Genomic DNA, 16295 nt, shown 5'->3' with positions numbered 1-16295 from the left:
TGATACCAAGGATAGACAAATGAGTGGACCAAGGCCAGGTAATACATTCAAGTTTCCATGAATGACGCTGCTGGCGAGTCTCCTGCGCCTTCCATATGGTCGGAGCAGCGGTGAGAACTGGAACGATTTGATCGACGCTCGGAACACCAGCCACACCGCCAAGGTCTTAGTTCCTTTCCCCTGATCAGCTCAGTGGCTGCGACTCGGTTTCGCGCTTCATCTTGGAATCATGCCAGTTACCCCCTTCTGCGACGATTTGTTCTAGCACCCAGGATCAAGGTCAATTTGGGACCTGCGACTCAACCTTGGACACCTTCCTCGTTCCCTGCTGCGACGCGCATCGATACCAATTGCTCCCTCCTTGTTGCGATTACTCAAGCTGCACCACTGCCAGTGCTTCGGCAACCACGACCGACTGTCCTTACCACCTGATTTCACTTCGCGCTTGCCTGGTTTCTTTTAGACATGGTGTAACAAGTGGCTAGACATTCTCGTATGCTATAGTCAATACGGCGAAGGCAGGACTTGCGATAAAGGTTACCCATCAATGCACCGAGTATCAACGGTTGCAGTCTCGTGTTTCGCGCTCAGTCCGTGGAGGGCGTCCTGCTGGTTGTAGGCCGACGCGATCATGACGACTCTGGCCCCGAAGCCACTGTTGTTGAGAGCAGGTATACGAAAACATGTCGCGACAGTGCTGACAGATGCTGACAGGAGGACTAGATACGATCGATCTTCAGTCACACGAGAATCCCTCGGCCAAGGACCATACTCGAGGACAATATCATTTGGGCTACAATCACACAGGCTCTAACCAGCATGGCTTGCAGCCTGGTCCCCACCACGTTCAAGCTCTCCGCAATGCAAAACACGAATCACATCAAGAGGCCCAGAGGAGTCCCCGTTTAGGTGGTTTCAACCATGCACACCACACTTCTGACGGTCAGACGCATATGTACGATGAGGAGGAGGACGAAGATGAGGACGACACCCACCACCACGGCGTCAATGGTGTTCGTCACGGAGAGGCCTATGATGATGGAGACGGCAACGATTCCCAGGACGAAGATATGGACGACGAACTAATGGATAAAATTTCAAGTTCACCCTCTATCGAAGATGGTAAGCCACCCTGGCCGGCAAGAGCGGACTCTCTGTGTCATGAACTCCCCCATGGTTCATGGTCAGCGCCGACTCGAGGCATTTCTTTTTCTCCCCATTATATTCCTTCAGGCCCTGTTGAAGAGGACTCCGCTCGAGGAGATCCCGGAAGTCGTCAGAGCACTCAGTTGAGCCCAAAGAGAAGAATCGACTTCAACGACTTGCCAAGTTTGTCGCCAAAGCAGTTTGGAGATATGAAACTATCTCCTGTAAAGTCCGGTATCACGCAGTCAAGCTCTATAGAGAATATAGGCCGTCATTTATTACCTCTCGACGACCCATTCCTTGACAACGAAACAGGTCTAAGTTTGGACGAAATCAACTTCGATGATCTCGATCCTGACTGGGAAGATGAGGAGTCGTTTGGATATGCTGGGAGCTCTGACGACGACCATGATGATATCCCCTTCGATGCTGATTCTCGTTTCGTTGATTCTGGTTGGGGTGGCGAATGCTTACGAGACGCAGAGGACATCGACTTCGAGTTCGTATACGCCCTACATACCTTTGTCGCCACAGTCGAAGGTCAGGCCAATGCCACTAAAGGTGACACTATGGTCCTGCTTGATGATAGCAACAGTTATTGGTGGCTTGTTCGTGTGGTCAAAGACGGTAGTATAGGTAAGTCTACTTGCCACGCGTGTTGGTATTGTGCTAAAAGGAGGAGGTTATCTTCCTGCTGAACACATTGAAACACCAACTGAAAGGCTTGCACGTCTCAACAAACATAGGAATATCGACGTGAGTTTAGGCCTGAACTTCGTCACTTGAGGAATGCTAAGTCTTATAGCTTTCGGCTGCAATGCTTGGTGATAATCCGGAAAAATCTAAAAACCCTCTGAAAAAAGCAATGAGGAGGAGAAACGCAAAAACAGTCAATTTCGCTCCTCCAACCTATTTCGAGCCGGAAGAGCGTGTTTGGTCCGACGAAGAAGATGACGAGGATGAAGATGGTCCAATCTTACAAACTCAGGACGATACAGTTGAGCAAACTCAAGAACATTCGCAAGATCCGCAACAGGTGCAAGAAGATCACCAAGGTCAGCAGGTGCAGCAGGTCAATGACATTACCGAGCCACAAAGAGTACAGCCAGCTTCTGCTACCATCCATCGTGTGAATGCAGACGAAGATACGGATGAAGAAGAGCCATCGAGTCCTGTTCGAGCTGAAACCCAAGCACTAGCTCCGTTGCAACCGGGCTCGCAAGAAGGTGTACAGCGATCCAGAAAAGGCGTGGTGCGCAATACAGATTCTTTCTTTAGAGATGATACTGTTGAGACGAAGAAAATTTCGCTTACTCCTGGCTTACTTCGTGACGATTCTACTACTGCTGCAGCACAAAATGGACAGCAAATATCGAGCGTCGATACTTTTGACAAGGTTCTTGGAGATGACAAGTCCAAAGACAGCAAGAAGAAAGAGAAGAAAGGAATGTTCGGCGGGATCTTCAAGCGCAAAGACAAAGCCGGCAAGAGTAAAGGTGATACAGATGAAGCAGACCGTCTCTCCGAAGATTCTGGTCGTTCACCTCAATCGAAGGAGTCTATGGATTCGGATCTGGCACCTGAAAGAAAACCCAGCAAACTTCAAAAATCTCCTCCTGCTTCGGGAATATCAAAAGGCTCGCCAATTGAAACTCGTACACCTCAGAAGGATTCAACTTCCACACCCGCCACTGTTACGTTGCGTCCAGTACAACGATCGCAGACCGATCCTGTTCAAGCACCACAGCCTTCCAGCCTCAATCCTGAGCCGCAAAGCCAGCATCCAAGCCGGTTCCCATCCTTGCAAGAGAAGCGTTCGGTTTTTGCGCCTATTGCTGGTGCACTGCGCTCCAAGAATTCGAGCCAAGACATGGCAGACACAACAATCAAGCCTGTATATGCGAAACGAGCAAAGGAGAGGTTTGCTATCGATGACAGTGGTTCAGATGACGACAGCACTCCAACGGCGCAATCCTCAATTCACCATCGCAGTATTTCTCCTCTGGACAACAACGACATCAATCAAAGACCCGACTCGGATGTGAGAGTGTCGCCGTTGGATCCACTCACCAACCTACAGCCATCCGTGGTTGAATCTAATAATGCTGAGAAAAGAAGTAGCAACCAAGTGGGCAACATGGCATTTACTCCAACATCCCCTAGTGATCAGACGGTGAGCACATCCAAGCAGTCACCTTCGATACCCACTCACACACCATCCACGTCTCGGTCAACACCTACCTGGTCAGACGCATCGTTGCGGTCATACATGGACAATGATCAAGACATACGCGATCTGCTGATCATCGTTCATGACAAGACGAATGTGACTCCAGTTGGACCCGACCATCCTCTCATGAATGGACTTTTTGCGTCAGAAAGGACAAAATTAGCGGACATGCAATCACAATTAGATTCGATGTTGATCACATGGCTTTCGAAGAAGTCTCCTCAGGCTGCAACAAAAGTATAATGAAGGCTTGTTTTTACGGAGTGCTATCAATATACCTTTTTGCATGTATGATCATTGGTGTTACGGAAATATCGGAAAGCTTTACGTGTAATGAGCATATGTGGTGCAAAGGGATTGAATCTATGGCGAAAGGGTATGATGACCCATGTTGGGACGATGCATGAATTGCTGTACCAGCGAGAAGGGGTATTAAAATAGTCTTTAAGGCCAATCATGGCTCACATATCATACAGCACGGTAACCTAGTCAAGCTTGACGAAGGACTAGCGCCATGGTTGGCGTGTCGTCCCTACGTATTGAAAGGTACTATTTTGCTTCGCTTCTGGTATCACTTGATTCCCATACAAGCACTCAGAATGCTAGTCGTAGATGTGAACGAACATGGCAATGGCTCAAGAGAAAGGCAACCAATGAGATAGTGGTTTTGGTGCTTTATCCGACAAGGCAGACGCTCTCCGAGTCCAATTGACGGGCAAGTGATTTTACTACGGGGTCTACTTGAGGATATTGAGGTTGGTCCGGACCGCCAACACAAACACATGCGACTATAGAGCTTGTGCAGTACTAGCCAGCAGCTCGAAGTGGTGTGTAATGTAATACTCAAGTACAGGAAAGGTCGTTCTAAGAATGCTAATAGTACTTTCTTTTTGAAATTCTCGCAGTTAATGGAGACCATACGGAACGTATTATTAGAGTGGATCAAGGTTGACAGAAGCTAGGAGGGTGCCCTGTCCCTGTAAGAGTTGTGTCCATGTGGTGCTTTGTAGTATTCTCTGTTAACGCACCGAACCCAAGCACTCTCGAGTGGTCTGCCTTTTGCTGACAAGAGTATACAGCATATGACGAAAGCGAGTCTTAATTTCGACCGCTGCTTTCCCTTGGTCTATGGGCTCACTCTACGTTCCCAAACCACTAGGCGCGAATATTGATCTTTGTTCTCACCAGCCGTCACCGATATCCTTCTCGACATGTCCCTCGTGGTGTATGATACCACGAAAACCTTGACTAGTCTGCTGTGAAGACTGAGACCTCGATAAGATCCTGCATTTGTCTCTGGCTCTATTGACTGAGATCAAGGGCCTGCTCGAGCTCTGACGAGCAATTGTGAAGGACACTGGTCATCTGGTGCTGATATGTGTGCCTTGGTCTTCTTTCGAAGGTGTTCACCAGGGTAATCCTGACAGTCCTGCACATTTATGTTGACCAGTATAGCCAGTGGCGTAGAGTAAGGTGGTCAATGACTTACCAAGGCCTGTATCGTCAGAAGAACTCAAGCCATGTCGACCTCGATTTTCGCCAATCAGCAGATAAGAATGCCGCGTAAAGTTGGGGCGGATAGAGTTTGACTGGGCAGCCCTAAATTCCAATGCAAGTTGTGTTCTCTGGCAATGCCTCAATTGATTCGGGGTCTATCTGGACGAACATGCAAGCCTTGCGCCAAATGTCATGGTCCATGTGTGAAAGTCCGGAGACTGGACGCTCGGAATATAGAGGTTGGGAGATGTGACGGCTGTTCCCTGCGTTGAGATTGATTTGTTTACCTCTATATCTTGCAAGCATTGCCTGGTTCTCGGCTTCTTGACGAGACCTGGCCCAGCGCAGAGCTGACATATTGGACACCGATGCTATGTCATATTAGATTGTGATTTGAACCAGAATCTACGTGGCTCTGCTGTAAATACCTGAGGCCGTCAGGGAGTGGCAGTTGAGGTGTACACCCGCGATCGGGTTGACTGAAGCAGGCGCGAGGCTACACATAGTCCATGATAGGCTTTCACTTCCTCTGCTTCCATGTAAAGGGGAGTTTGGATCCATTGGCATATCATGTCTAAGACCGCAATCATGAGCTTTCGCAGATGTAGCTCTCAGGCACTACTAATTGCTATGATGTTGTAAGTTAGCTGCTTTTATGGAGGAGCTGATGGGATGAAATGGTCGGGTTTACTACATGAATTGCTGTGTAGAAGTCCAAGTCATCTAGAGCTCGGAGCAGTCTAGTTAAATGAGCTTGATGAGCGACGACTTGATCGTCTCACTTTGATGGCTGCTCATTAAGTTGTCCCGCAAGCATGGGTCTTATTTGTACACTCTCTGCGCTTGATGCCGCGGTGGCCGCCAATCCGAGCAGAACAGCCAGCTCATGTGACTGCGTGACCTCATAGTGAAGGAATATGATTGTTCCTGCAGATCCATGCCGTTCAATCATCTGCACTCCGATAATGTCTGGGTAATTACTGCACGAGCTCAATGGAATGCACGCTTCGTCTTGCTTAGCATTCCTCGTCCACGAATTGAATGCACAACTCCCAGATGTCGCGTGGTACCCCTTTTTGTTGTAGTAGTGTGTCTAGCCCAGTCATGCTCCATCACTGCTGCCCACCTCACTGGACATCCATGTTTCACCAAGACATACCCCAGGCGCCCTCCAGAACTGCAAAAATCTGAGACCCCATCTCCTGGAAAAAGAAGATCGGCATTGAGGTCGTCGTGCAAATCGTCATAATACTACTGATATCGTCTCTCGAGTCCTGCTGTGGTTCTCATTTCATGGCAGTGTGAGTTGCCGCGAACTGTTGTTCTACTTGCGGCTGACAAGCCGAGCATAGAAATCGCAAAAGATGTCTAGCCATTGCCCTAAGTGTGGGCATGCCTTCGACTCGACCGATGCGAACGAAGCGCAGGCGCGAATTGCCGACCTCGAAACTCAAGTGCGACTACTTAACTCGAAAGCTTCTTCCTATGTCGACAGGCTAGCAGACTATGAAGACGAAATACGCTCATTACAAGCCGAATGCACAAGGCTACAAAAGGAAAAGGACAGTGCTGTAGCAACAAATTCAAAAGAGAATGCAGGCAGGTCGAAGGAGGATATGCCACCATTTCCACCACTAGAGAAAGAGAGTGCTACTCAAGCACCCCCGAATAGACAAAGTCTCTCCAGATTAGGCAGCTTGACTTCATACCTGCCCTTACGGCGCAAAGATACAGCGTCAGACCCACCACCTGTACCACCTCTAAACACAAGTCTCAATCAGTCAACGCCAAACCTTTCGACTCCAACCACCGAGTACATGAGAGCTTCATCTCCTCCGCCATTTGCTACAGATCCAGGTCGGCAAGGGCAGTCACTGACACTCGTGGGTCTACAGTCCAGCCTAGAAACAGAGCGTAATCTTCGTCAACAAGCTGAAACTACCCTGGCGCAATCGCAAAATGAGCTGGAAGAGCTGACTGCACAACTCTTTGGTCAGGCCAACGAGATGGTCGCGGCAGAACGGAAAGCTAGGGCTAAGCTGGAAGAGAGGGTGAAATTGCTAGAAACTCGTGACGGAGAGAAGAGGAGAAGGTTGGAAAGGCTAGAGAAGGCAGTTGAGCGCATAGAACGTGTGAGACAGATGGTCGTGAACCACGAAAAGCAGATGGGTGATGAAGCGTATACACAGACTGAGGTCGTGAATGGTCGAAAGGTGGGCAGAACATCTACGGCTCGGTGATGTTCGAGCTTCTCCAGTTGAATGAGCAATATGATTAACAGCTTTTCTTTTTCTGCTTAGATCACAAGACACGCACTACGTTCACGTTCAAGAAGACGAGGTCGGCATCGTAGGTATGGTGGAAGGCTAGCAGAGGTAGTGAGCGAGGATGAGGAGGAAGAGGCTGTTAGTGTCATGAACGACCACAACGATTTCGAAAATGATCAAGGCTATGAATTTGACGTGCAGTTGAAGGTCTGGAGGAGAAGCAGAGCCAACCTCTGGAGGGCGTCTGTTCTTGACTGAGAGGATCGCTGAAATCACTGGAAGAGTGTCTCTCGCATAACATGTCTTCAACTGACACACGTTTTCCTTGTACACACTTGCCCGCGTGCTATCGTCGAAGGCTTCTAGCAGACAACTCAGGAGGACGCAGTGAAGCAAGCAGGTGGTCTTGTTTCACTTTCAAGTTGCATGCTCCCAGTACAACCATCGAAAGTGTAGTGCCTACCATTGCGTGACGAGCATACTAGGTACGTCGCAGTCGTGGGTATCTGTCTTGTTTGATCTCCGGTTTTCAAAACTTCGTCGCTACTTTCACAACGTCACTGTTTACATCGTCCTCTTACTGTATCGCGTCGCGTATGCGTTCCGTACTCTGTAATTGTTTGCTTCCATCTTGTGCACCAATTCGTTTTGAAGCCCAGGTCGCAGAAGTCAGATCTTCGATATCTCCTTACTTTGAGCGCAATATTGGCCTGGTCGCGCAACACCTACATCCCAGTCTGCAGCTACCCAAGCAGCATACTTGCGCACTGGGTTCATGAAACATGTTGCATTCCATGCCAATCTCACCAGTCGCTATCTCACTGGGTCGTAAAGAACCCGTTCCTAGTGGTAACGACTTGGATGATGACTACCCCTGAATATACCTTGTGGTATGCCATACCTCCTGGCCAGAATCATGCCTTCGAGCTCGTCGAGTAGGAGGATCTACTGGCTAATTAAGCGACGTTCCAGAGTCAATCGAGGTGTTGGTGGTGTAGTACCATTGCATACTGGTCTCAGGTCAATACTCACAAAGGTTTTGTGCAAATTTTCCTCTCGACACAACCACGCTGCGAGACTCTCAGTCGGCTCAGGCATCTGCGCGTCCTTCAAAACGATTCTATTCACCAGCAACGACTCGCCTTGACACAACACCGTTACTTACGTTGTAGACAACACGATGGGTTTGGCATTTCGCAGGATGGAAATTGCCGGTTCTCCGCATCTCTGCACGCGAATCTCGGCAAGTTCTTACTCAAAAAAGTGCCACTCCTTCGTCCAACCTCACCACCACCCAAAACCAATCCATCTACACCACCACGACGACGACCACGTCGCTGCTGACGGCAAAAAGCATGAACCACACCCGATTTGAACGGATAACCTTTCGATAGAACTCCAATCGCTGGAGTCGAACGCGCTACCGTTGCGCCAGCGGTCCTCGGAAGATCAACCTCCAGGAATTTCGAACTCATGTGTGAGCCGGCTTGGGAGGCAAACTTAGAAGTTGTAACTCATAATCTTACGATAATGAGGCGCGCCCCAGGCCGTGCCACTTTGGCCAATCGTGAATTGAAAGGAAACGCTCAGTCGGAGGCCGAGGGCCGATGGGGAGCCTAGTCAGGTTCTGGCAAAGCTTGGAAAAGTGGACACGTAAGACATGGCGACGGAAGATAAATGAAATACATGATCGCAGCGAAGGAGCCGGCGAAATCATGGGGAAGTACACTCGAAACAGATATGACATCCTTTCGAAGCCGCAGAACTACACATGGCTAGAAGGTAAGCACATTGGGATCATGGCAAGACATGAACAGCAGGACACGGAGCCGGAGCTCCGGACGACAGCAGATTAAATTTTCCAGTCCTTCTTTGTCATCGACGAGCATAGCTCCGACAGCACCCTTTTTCGACATTGATGTGGCCATCTCCGTAGCAGCCCAGTGATCTCATGCAACAAGCTGATATCAAACAGAGAAGGAACACAAGGACTAGTCCAGGATTTGAAGCAGTAATGCGCCGATAGGCACACGGAAAAGCAAGTAAACAGGAAATGATAAATATACATGGACCGAGCGTGACTAAGAAGTTAGAAAGTGAGGACAAGGCCAGGATGAGGGAAGAGGTTGAGTCATTTCCTGGTGTCACTTGAGCTTGAGCTTGAAGTGAGGTTGAGGTTGAAAAGTGAGGTTCGGGTGAAAAAATGGCAGGCAGCTATTGGCAGTGAAGATCTCAGTTTTGTGCCTCGAAATCCTTCTTCGCCGATAAATCAACACCATACTTCCCATTACCCTTTGCACAGCACGACTATCAGCCATGGCAAAGGTGAAGAGCGCTCCAACCAACAAGCGCCAGCGAAAGAACACTGATATCGTTGCTGATCCAGCTGAGCCTGTGGAGGCTGTGGAGAGCCAGTCGCCGAATGTCAAAATGGAGATCGATCCTGACTCAGCGTCAATCTCAGCCGAGGCCATTGATAATGATCTTGAGCAGGCTAAGTAGGTTGTCCGGCTCTCAGTGTCTCCAACTGACCATGTGTAAGGGACTTCCTACTGAATCCCACGCAGAAAGGTGGACGCAAACCCGGCAGCGGCGCTGGCGAAAAGCGTAAATCTGAGGGAGAATACTCCACCAATCCCCATTCAGTCAAATCAAGAAAGCGACAGGTTACTGGAAATCGGTTCAGAGATGAAGCTCAGCGTGCCAGGAGGGCTGCGGCTCAATGGGTGTCCCGGAAGATGGGCGAATGGAAAAAGGGCGAAGAGTACTCAGGAATCGCAGTCGAGGACCGTCCAGCAAGAGAAGCTGAGCAAAAACAAAAGTTTGTGCAACAGAGGTAAGGTATTGTCACCGTCATTGTATGCATCTACTCACTTCCTGTTCAGGAAACAGGAATTCGAGGATCGTGAGAACAACCTGCTTCTCAAGCTCCTTGGTGGATGTGAACCACAGCTTGCTGCCAGACTTCACTGCAACCAGTTGGAAGAATTCAAGCGTATGATTGTACAGAAGGTTCCACATGGTGACCCCCGATGGTGGCAGGATGAGATCGATCAAGAGGACGAGCATGGAATCACTTGCGTTGATTCTGAAAAGATCGCAGTTCGAAGTGAGCAGAGATACGAGCAGACCAAATTGAGTGCTGAAGCAATAGCTATAAAGCGAGCCAAATTTTTCTCATCATTTTGTGGTCGCATCTTGCATTACTGACGTTGCGAACAGAAAGTTCACAGTGCAGAGAACATTGCTCAACTCTAGATGGAAAATATGGAGTGTGGCCATGCTCGATCAATTTCTTACCTGCTGGGCCAAGAAGCACTATCTCGAGACTGTCATCGGTCCCATGTATTGGAAGATCGACGACGGGAGTGATAACTATAGGAATGTTGGACTGAACTCACATTGGTTTCGCTTTGCTGATGGTAAGCAAAAGGTCATAGTATTCGAAATCATTACGCCTGACACTTCTTCAATAGATCGCCACAAACCTCACCTTTGCTTCGACGAGGACGACAAACAGATACTCCGCTTCGATTGGGGCCAATCCAAATCGGAGTGGCTTGAACTACCTGGTCCAGCAGAATGGTGGTCAGACGTGACAGGTCAAGCAGAAGATGTAGAGGCTGACCGCGAAGCTCTCGACTACTATGAGTTGAACGATTTCTATGTCGCACAGTACTCCAGCAGATCGTACCGAACAATTCTTCGTGTCATTCGTGAACGACAGCCTCCGAAAGGTTTTGATCATTGTGTATTGCATGGGGGTGCAGAGATTATGTGGATCAGTCAGCATGCTAAGAAGGACCCTGAACCAGATGTGTACGATGACTTAGGAGAAGTAGACGAGGACGAGGTACTTGCAGGGCTGGCAGACATGAGCATCGCGGGCTGCAAGAAGTGGTGATTTGATGGCTACAATGATGGCTACAATAAAGTTCGAAAGCTGCCGCACGCACGCTTGTTGGTAGCTCAGCTGAGGTAATCCGCAGCTCGTGGACCATAACTTTGATCGACACTACAAATAGTCAGGCAGAAGAGAGTCGTACCTACTGCTAGGGAGAATGTCTTTACAGGACATTCCGGTAATCTGCAACAACAAGCTAATTACAGGTAGAGGAGGAACGCGAGAATATTGCAAGATTTGAGACAGCGATGGATCGATGAATACATGAGCAAGCAAGCAGGACATTGAGCAGAGTTTGTGGAACAACCCTGAGAATGAATAGTATTGCGTTCGGGAGACTCTGTTGCAGAAACACCATATGTACTCCCCTTCGATATGCCATCCTAACCATTCCCTAGATATATGCTTGGCAAGTCTTCGTGTCGTCATTGAGCTAAACGCCATTCACCAAGACACAAAACCCTTCATTAAGTGGATCGTATCTAATGGCATGTGCCATTAGTATCAACGATCTACCACCTCGACCCACCGCCCCACTGACTACCACCATGACTGCTCCCACCCGTCCTCTTCTTTTTCTTCAAAAAGTCCTCCGCAAAACTACCCACAATAGCACCGCCAACAGTTCCCAAGAACCCATGACCTTGCTTTCCACCAAACTTGTGTCCGGCGAAACCACCACCGAGGGCACCCAGTAGACCGCGATCCTGCTCAGTCATTGGAGGAGCATTGGGATCGTAGTTCGGTGCATTTGGGTCAGAAGATTGTTTCTGGAACTGGTAGTCTGGCTGGGCGCCTGTAGGTGCCTGACCCTGACCGACCATCTGGTTCTGGTATGCTTGGTTTGCGGCGAATGAATCGTGGGTGCCGTATTGCTGTTGTTGCTGTTGAGGGTACTGTTGCTGCTGCTGAGGCTGACCATATTGTGGCTGTTGTTGCTGGTAGCCACCATAGTATCCTGCATGGCCTTGGGGGTTACTAGCATCGTATTGTCCGTATACCCCGCCTGCTTGGCCGTGTTGGAAGCCGCCGTGTTGTGGGGGACCGTACGAGTCCTGTCGCTGTATAGGTGCGAATTCTTGAGCACCGTACCCGCCTTGTTGCTGGGCGTATTGAGGGTTTTGTGGGTAGGCATTGGGATCGGTGTAGCCTTGGCCGTAGGCAGGCTGTTGAGGGTAGCCGCCGTAGCCGCCTTGGTTGTATGGGCCGGACATCTCGAATAGGTCTCTATTCGAATAGTTGAGGTGGTTGAGAGTCTAGGATTTGAGACTGTAAGAACGTGCGAGGTGTCTTGTGTACGAACGCAAAAAGAATAAGACGGGATCAGCTGAGGACTAAATAGTAAGCAACAGAATTTCTTACAGCAGTCGACTGGAAGCATCTGGTGACAAGGACACGACACAACCCCGCGCCACGAACAGGTGAACGGATGACTGGCTGAGTACACCCTGGCGTACGTCATCCTTCACCCCATTCGTTCATCCGGCATCTCCAAAGTCAGATCGTGATTGGAGCGCAACATAGAGGCACAGCCTCGGCATTAGTTTTCCGGCTCCGCCACGAAGTGAGCAAAAGTCCCTTGGCCTTCTTGTGTGAAAATGATGTGCAGTGATTGTGGTGCACAGCCATATCAAACACTCATGGCAGCTGAGAGGTTGAGGCTTGATAGCAATGCTTTCGTGGCTGTTCGCTCGAGATCTAGACGAGTGTCGTCGCGTATCCCCGAGGACAATCTTGATTTGACAGCACAAAGAAGACGTTCTTGATCGAAGGAATATCAATCATCACTCCATTATGGGAATTAACATGGCCACCCAGCGATATCTCCCGCGCTTAGCTTTGAGTTCTGTTAGTGGTCGAACGCCTTTCTAAATTTAGCTCAATAACGCAAATCTGATTATTGCCTCAGGCATATAAAATTGCTGGTCAGCCTGTCATTGTCGCGAAGTGGCCGTAACTTGGCACTCCGCACCTGCGAAGGTCTATTACCTCCGAAAAGTGTTCGTTCGAGACCTGGTTTGCCTTGCGATGCATTCGTACGTGGTACTGTTTGAACTATTTCTAGAGCCTGTTCTGACAGCTCCCGAATTCCAAGTGTCCGCCTGGTCATGCTACATGTGAAGAGTACAGAATGCGTCTTAACTCACCTATACTATTCATGCCTACAAACGTGAAGTTAACTTCGAATTGCAGTGTACAGTCGTACCGACTGGAACATGCACCACGTCCATTGAGCCAAGGCGTACTTCCCTGCCTTGCCAGTATCTCAGCTGACGATATGGAGTACAACCCAACAATAAGGCGATAAAACAAGCACTAATGCAGGGACTAACAAGCCCAATGCAGACGGCATTGTCAGCTTCGACAACCGGTAACCGAAGCTCCTCCCCACCTAACGCTATCTGTTCCTAATCTTTATCACCAACGATATCAGATTCTGAGTTGACCACTAAACCCACAACCAGACAGAGCATGGCTGACAAGCAAATCAGCCGCGCCTTATCAAGACGAGCCCGCCTCAGCCGGCACCACGAGCGACACAAATCTCTGCTCAAACAACTAGAACGTGAAAGCTATATCATCAATCTGCCTCCAGAGATACTGCAGACCATCTTCAACATACTCTACTTCGGTGAATCGTGGAGGTATTTTGCACCCATCCGCATTGCCAAAGTTTGTCGATACTGGCAGAACATAGTTCAGTCGATGAGGTTTCGGGATGGCGTACATCCGCTCGACTGGAATTACGACGACAATAGAGGTCAATGGGTGATGATGAAACCTAGTCTGAGCAGGCTGCAGGGCATGTATAGATATTACATGGAAGATGAGAAGACAATGAAAGGAGAGGCAGTAGATGTCAAATTGTGAGTGTTCAGGTCAACGTTGCAGAGTGTCCCGGAGCAGATGTTGTTCTTGACCCAACCTCCAGTGGAGATACCTGGTCCATGTATACTCCATGGTCAGCTATGAATCGAAATTTGACAACATGCTACCTCACCAGGTCAATGCTCCAGCCACAGGCGAGTACCTTTGTACCAATCTCTTACTGTGGAATGAGCTACCCCACGGAACCTCTGTTCTTTGCAGCGACGTCTTCTCTGCTCCCTCTTTGCTCTTTCTTAACTTCCTCGACTTTCAGGAATATCGTCTTCCCAAGGCCCTCCCTGTAACTCCCTTGCGGCGTCCGCCCTGGCAGTTCTTAAGCGAGGTCAGCCTGTGTTCTCTGACTGACCCAAACAGTAAGCTGGCACACCCTAGAAATCGCTCGCTCCTGCCGGTAGCACACACTTCGGCTCGTCACTACTCAAGACACCTTACTGCTTTCCAGCTTGAGCGACTGCAGTTGTGGTGTTCTTTGTGGTGTACTTTCCAGCCGGCGAGGATGGAATCTCTCGTCCGTCCATGAGCAGCATTACTTTACCGCTTGGCCAAGCAGCAAGCACCGGCGTATGCAATATGTCGTCCATGGCGACACTCTGTTTGTCTTGCCTACTGCAGATCCTGGATGAGGAAACCTATCGTGAGTAGACATGGTCAAATCGACACATTCCCCCACAGAATATCGATGGTGTTCTCAACACGATTATTGCCAGTGACGAAGACTGCGCACATTGTGGAAGCGTTGTGAGGTGGATGGTCCAGTTCTATGTATAAAAATGCCCACTCTGAGGTCACAGTGCCTATGTGTGGCTTGCCGGTGACGAAGTGAGGCTCCATTTTAGGTTTCGCGTATTCGAGATTTCACCTTTCTGTACGTGAAAAAGGCCGATTGTGGAAAGTTCGGCAATCGCTCTCGAGGCCAGGGCTCCATCGATCGGCGAGCTTTTTTGAGGGTAACGCAGGAACGAGACTACATTTATTGGATGTCGATAACCACGAGGTTCCAGGCAAGGAATGTTGAGGGAGCTTTGACGTTGTTAGTGCCAATCCACGACGACCCTTGCTATCTTATCTATAAGCGTGTTGGATTGACACCTCATCAGGCTACTTTTGCAGGAACAAGACTGAGAAGGAGTCGAGATTGATATATAGTCTCTTCGAGGAACCTCGTTTACAGGGAGTTACTTCCTCGAAGCGTAAAAGACACTACTTGCCATAGCTCCCACAATTCAATATAGCCAAGTCACCATGCCACGGCCGATCGAGCTTGAAATGATCAACAGTATCCCACTGAACCCAAACATCAAGAAACCAAGTTCGTTAGCAGAGGCGACTCAGCTCGTGGAGACCGGGCCAGGGGTTTACGAGATTGAACTGAAGCCGGACTGGACGTATGGTCCCCGTGAGTGATTCAAAAGGTCTGTAACCATCAGCTAACATCGAATTAGGATCGCATGGTGGCTATCTCATCTCTACAGTCGTCACAGCCGCAAGGCAGGAATGCATAAAGAAGCGACCTGATCAGAGTGATACATCCTCGTGGACGACCCACTTCTTGAAACCTGGCGTTCCTGGCAAAGCAGAGATCAGAACAACGATTTTGAGCTCCAGTTCGGCATCCACAATCGTACGAGCCGAATTATGGCAGAACAGCAAGCGATGTGTCGAAGCGACCGTTCAGCAGATTAAGTCACAGGCACCTAGTTCGCATGTGACTTTACCAGGGCCAGAAATGAACGAGCTGCCATTCCACAACCTCCAACGTCCAATCACGGAAGAAATGTTAAAAGCTGAAGGATGGGAATCAAGGCAAATCGGAGAATACAATCCTTTCTTCAAAACGAAACCTAAGGCCAGAGCATATTTGCCGCCAGAATCAGACCTACACAATAGCAAGCATGTACCGCATCCAGCACTGGGACCAAGATTTCGAGATACGTGGTGGACGCTCGGGGAGTCGCTCGACGCAGGCAGTCTTCCTGTGATTATCGACTCATTTTTACCACTGCATCTCAACTTTCCACAAGGAGTAGAATATTTTATTCTGACACAAAGTATATCGTGTCAAATGGCAAAGAAGGAATCATCGAAGGACGACATGTGGGTATTCGGGCGCGCGGAGCTCAAGGAGTGTGATGGGAGGAGATATATTGAGGACGTAACGTTGTTCGACGAGTCGGGCCAGATCATTGCTTCGGCTCGACAGGTCAATGTGCTTGTACCGATCAAGAATCTGATCGGTGGACGCGATACGCGTAAGAAGCATGCGCAGAAGCTGTAACGTCGCGCATTCAGTACGCTTTGGAATCGAAAGACTACTATGTTACAGTGGCCACTTTAAAATAGACAATTCAGCATCAAAAACGGG

The 16295-nt window shown here is 49.2% G+C and overlaps 6 protein-coding genes and 1 non-coding gene across 7 annotated transcripts; 5 read left to right on the top strand and 2 right to left on the bottom strand.

Moving 5' to 3' along the window:
- Positions 1-631: 631 nt before the first annotated feature.
- BUD14 (protein phosphatase regulator) lies at positions 632-3619 on the top strand (the record flags this gene model as incomplete). The annotated part of the gene is made up of 4 exons (XM_064896724.1): positions 632-671; positions 724-1122; positions 1234-1782; positions 2037-3619. 4 exons carry the CDS (start codon positions 632-634, stop codon positions 3617-3619), a joined length of 2571 nt encoding a protein of 856 aa, XP_064755674.1.
- A 2618-nt stretch (positions 3620-6237) lies between these two features.
- On the top strand, positions 6238-7398 carry LTR64_002352 (uncharacterized protein; the record flags this gene model as incomplete). Its single annotated transcript, XM_064896723.1, has 3 exons — positions 6238-7109; positions 7174-7226; positions 7247-7398. The coding sequence occupies 3 exons, from the start codon at positions 6238-6240 to the stop codon at positions 7396-7398; spliced, it is 1077 nt and encodes a 358-aa protein (XP_064755673.1).
- A 1098-nt stretch (positions 7399-8496) lies between these two features.
- Positions 8497-8581, bottom strand: LTR64_002351. Its single transcript has one exon. It is a non-coding gene; the product is annotated as a tRNA-Trp (tRNA).
- An 875-nt stretch (positions 8582-9456) lies between these two features.
- Positions 9457-10350, top strand: LTR64_002350 (uncharacterized protein; the record flags this gene model as incomplete). Its single annotated transcript, XM_064896722.1, has 3 exons — positions 9457-9638; positions 9683-9976; positions 10026-10350. The coding sequence occupies 3 exons, from the start codon at positions 9457-9459 to the stop codon at positions 10348-10350; spliced, it is 801 nt and encodes a 266-aa protein (XP_064755672.1).
- Positions 10351-10420: 70 nt separating this feature from the next.
- Positions 10421-11044, top strand: LTR64_002349 (uncharacterized protein; the record flags this gene model as incomplete). Its single annotated transcript, XM_064896721.1, has 2 exons — positions 10421-10562; positions 10617-11044. The coding sequence occupies 2 exons, from the start codon at positions 10421-10423 to the stop codon at positions 11042-11044; spliced, it is 570 nt and encodes a 189-aa protein (XP_064755671.1).
- A 512-nt stretch (positions 11045-11556) lies between these two features.
- On the bottom strand, positions 11557-12258 carry LTR64_002348 (uncharacterized protein; the record flags this gene model as incomplete). Its single annotated transcript, XM_064896720.1, has 1 exon — positions 11557-12258. The coding sequence occupies one exon, from the start codon at positions 12256-12258 to the stop codon at positions 11557-11559; it is 702 nt and encodes a 233-aa protein (XP_064755670.1).
- Positions 12259-15175: 2917 nt separating this feature from the next.
- On the top strand, positions 15176-16208 carry LTR64_002347 (uncharacterized protein; the record flags this gene model as incomplete). The annotated part of the gene is made up of 2 exons (XM_064896719.1): positions 15176-15329; positions 15376-16208. 2 exons carry the CDS (start codon positions 15176-15178, stop codon positions 16206-16208), a joined length of 987 nt encoding a protein of 328 aa, XP_064755669.1.
- Positions 16209-16295: the final 87 nt, after the last annotated feature.

Source organism: Lithohypha guttulata (genome assembly GCF_036872675.1).
Source record: "Lithohypha guttulata strain CCFEE 5908 chromosome Unknown scaffold_2, whole genome shotgun sequence".
Taxonomy (NCBI): domain Eukaryota; kingdom Fungi; phylum Ascomycota; class Eurotiomycetes; order Chaetothyriales; family Trichomeriaceae; genus Lithohypha; species Lithohypha guttulata.
The sequence above is the reverse complement of the archived record's forward strand: the minus strand, read 5'-3'. Positions and strand labels throughout refer to the sequence as shown.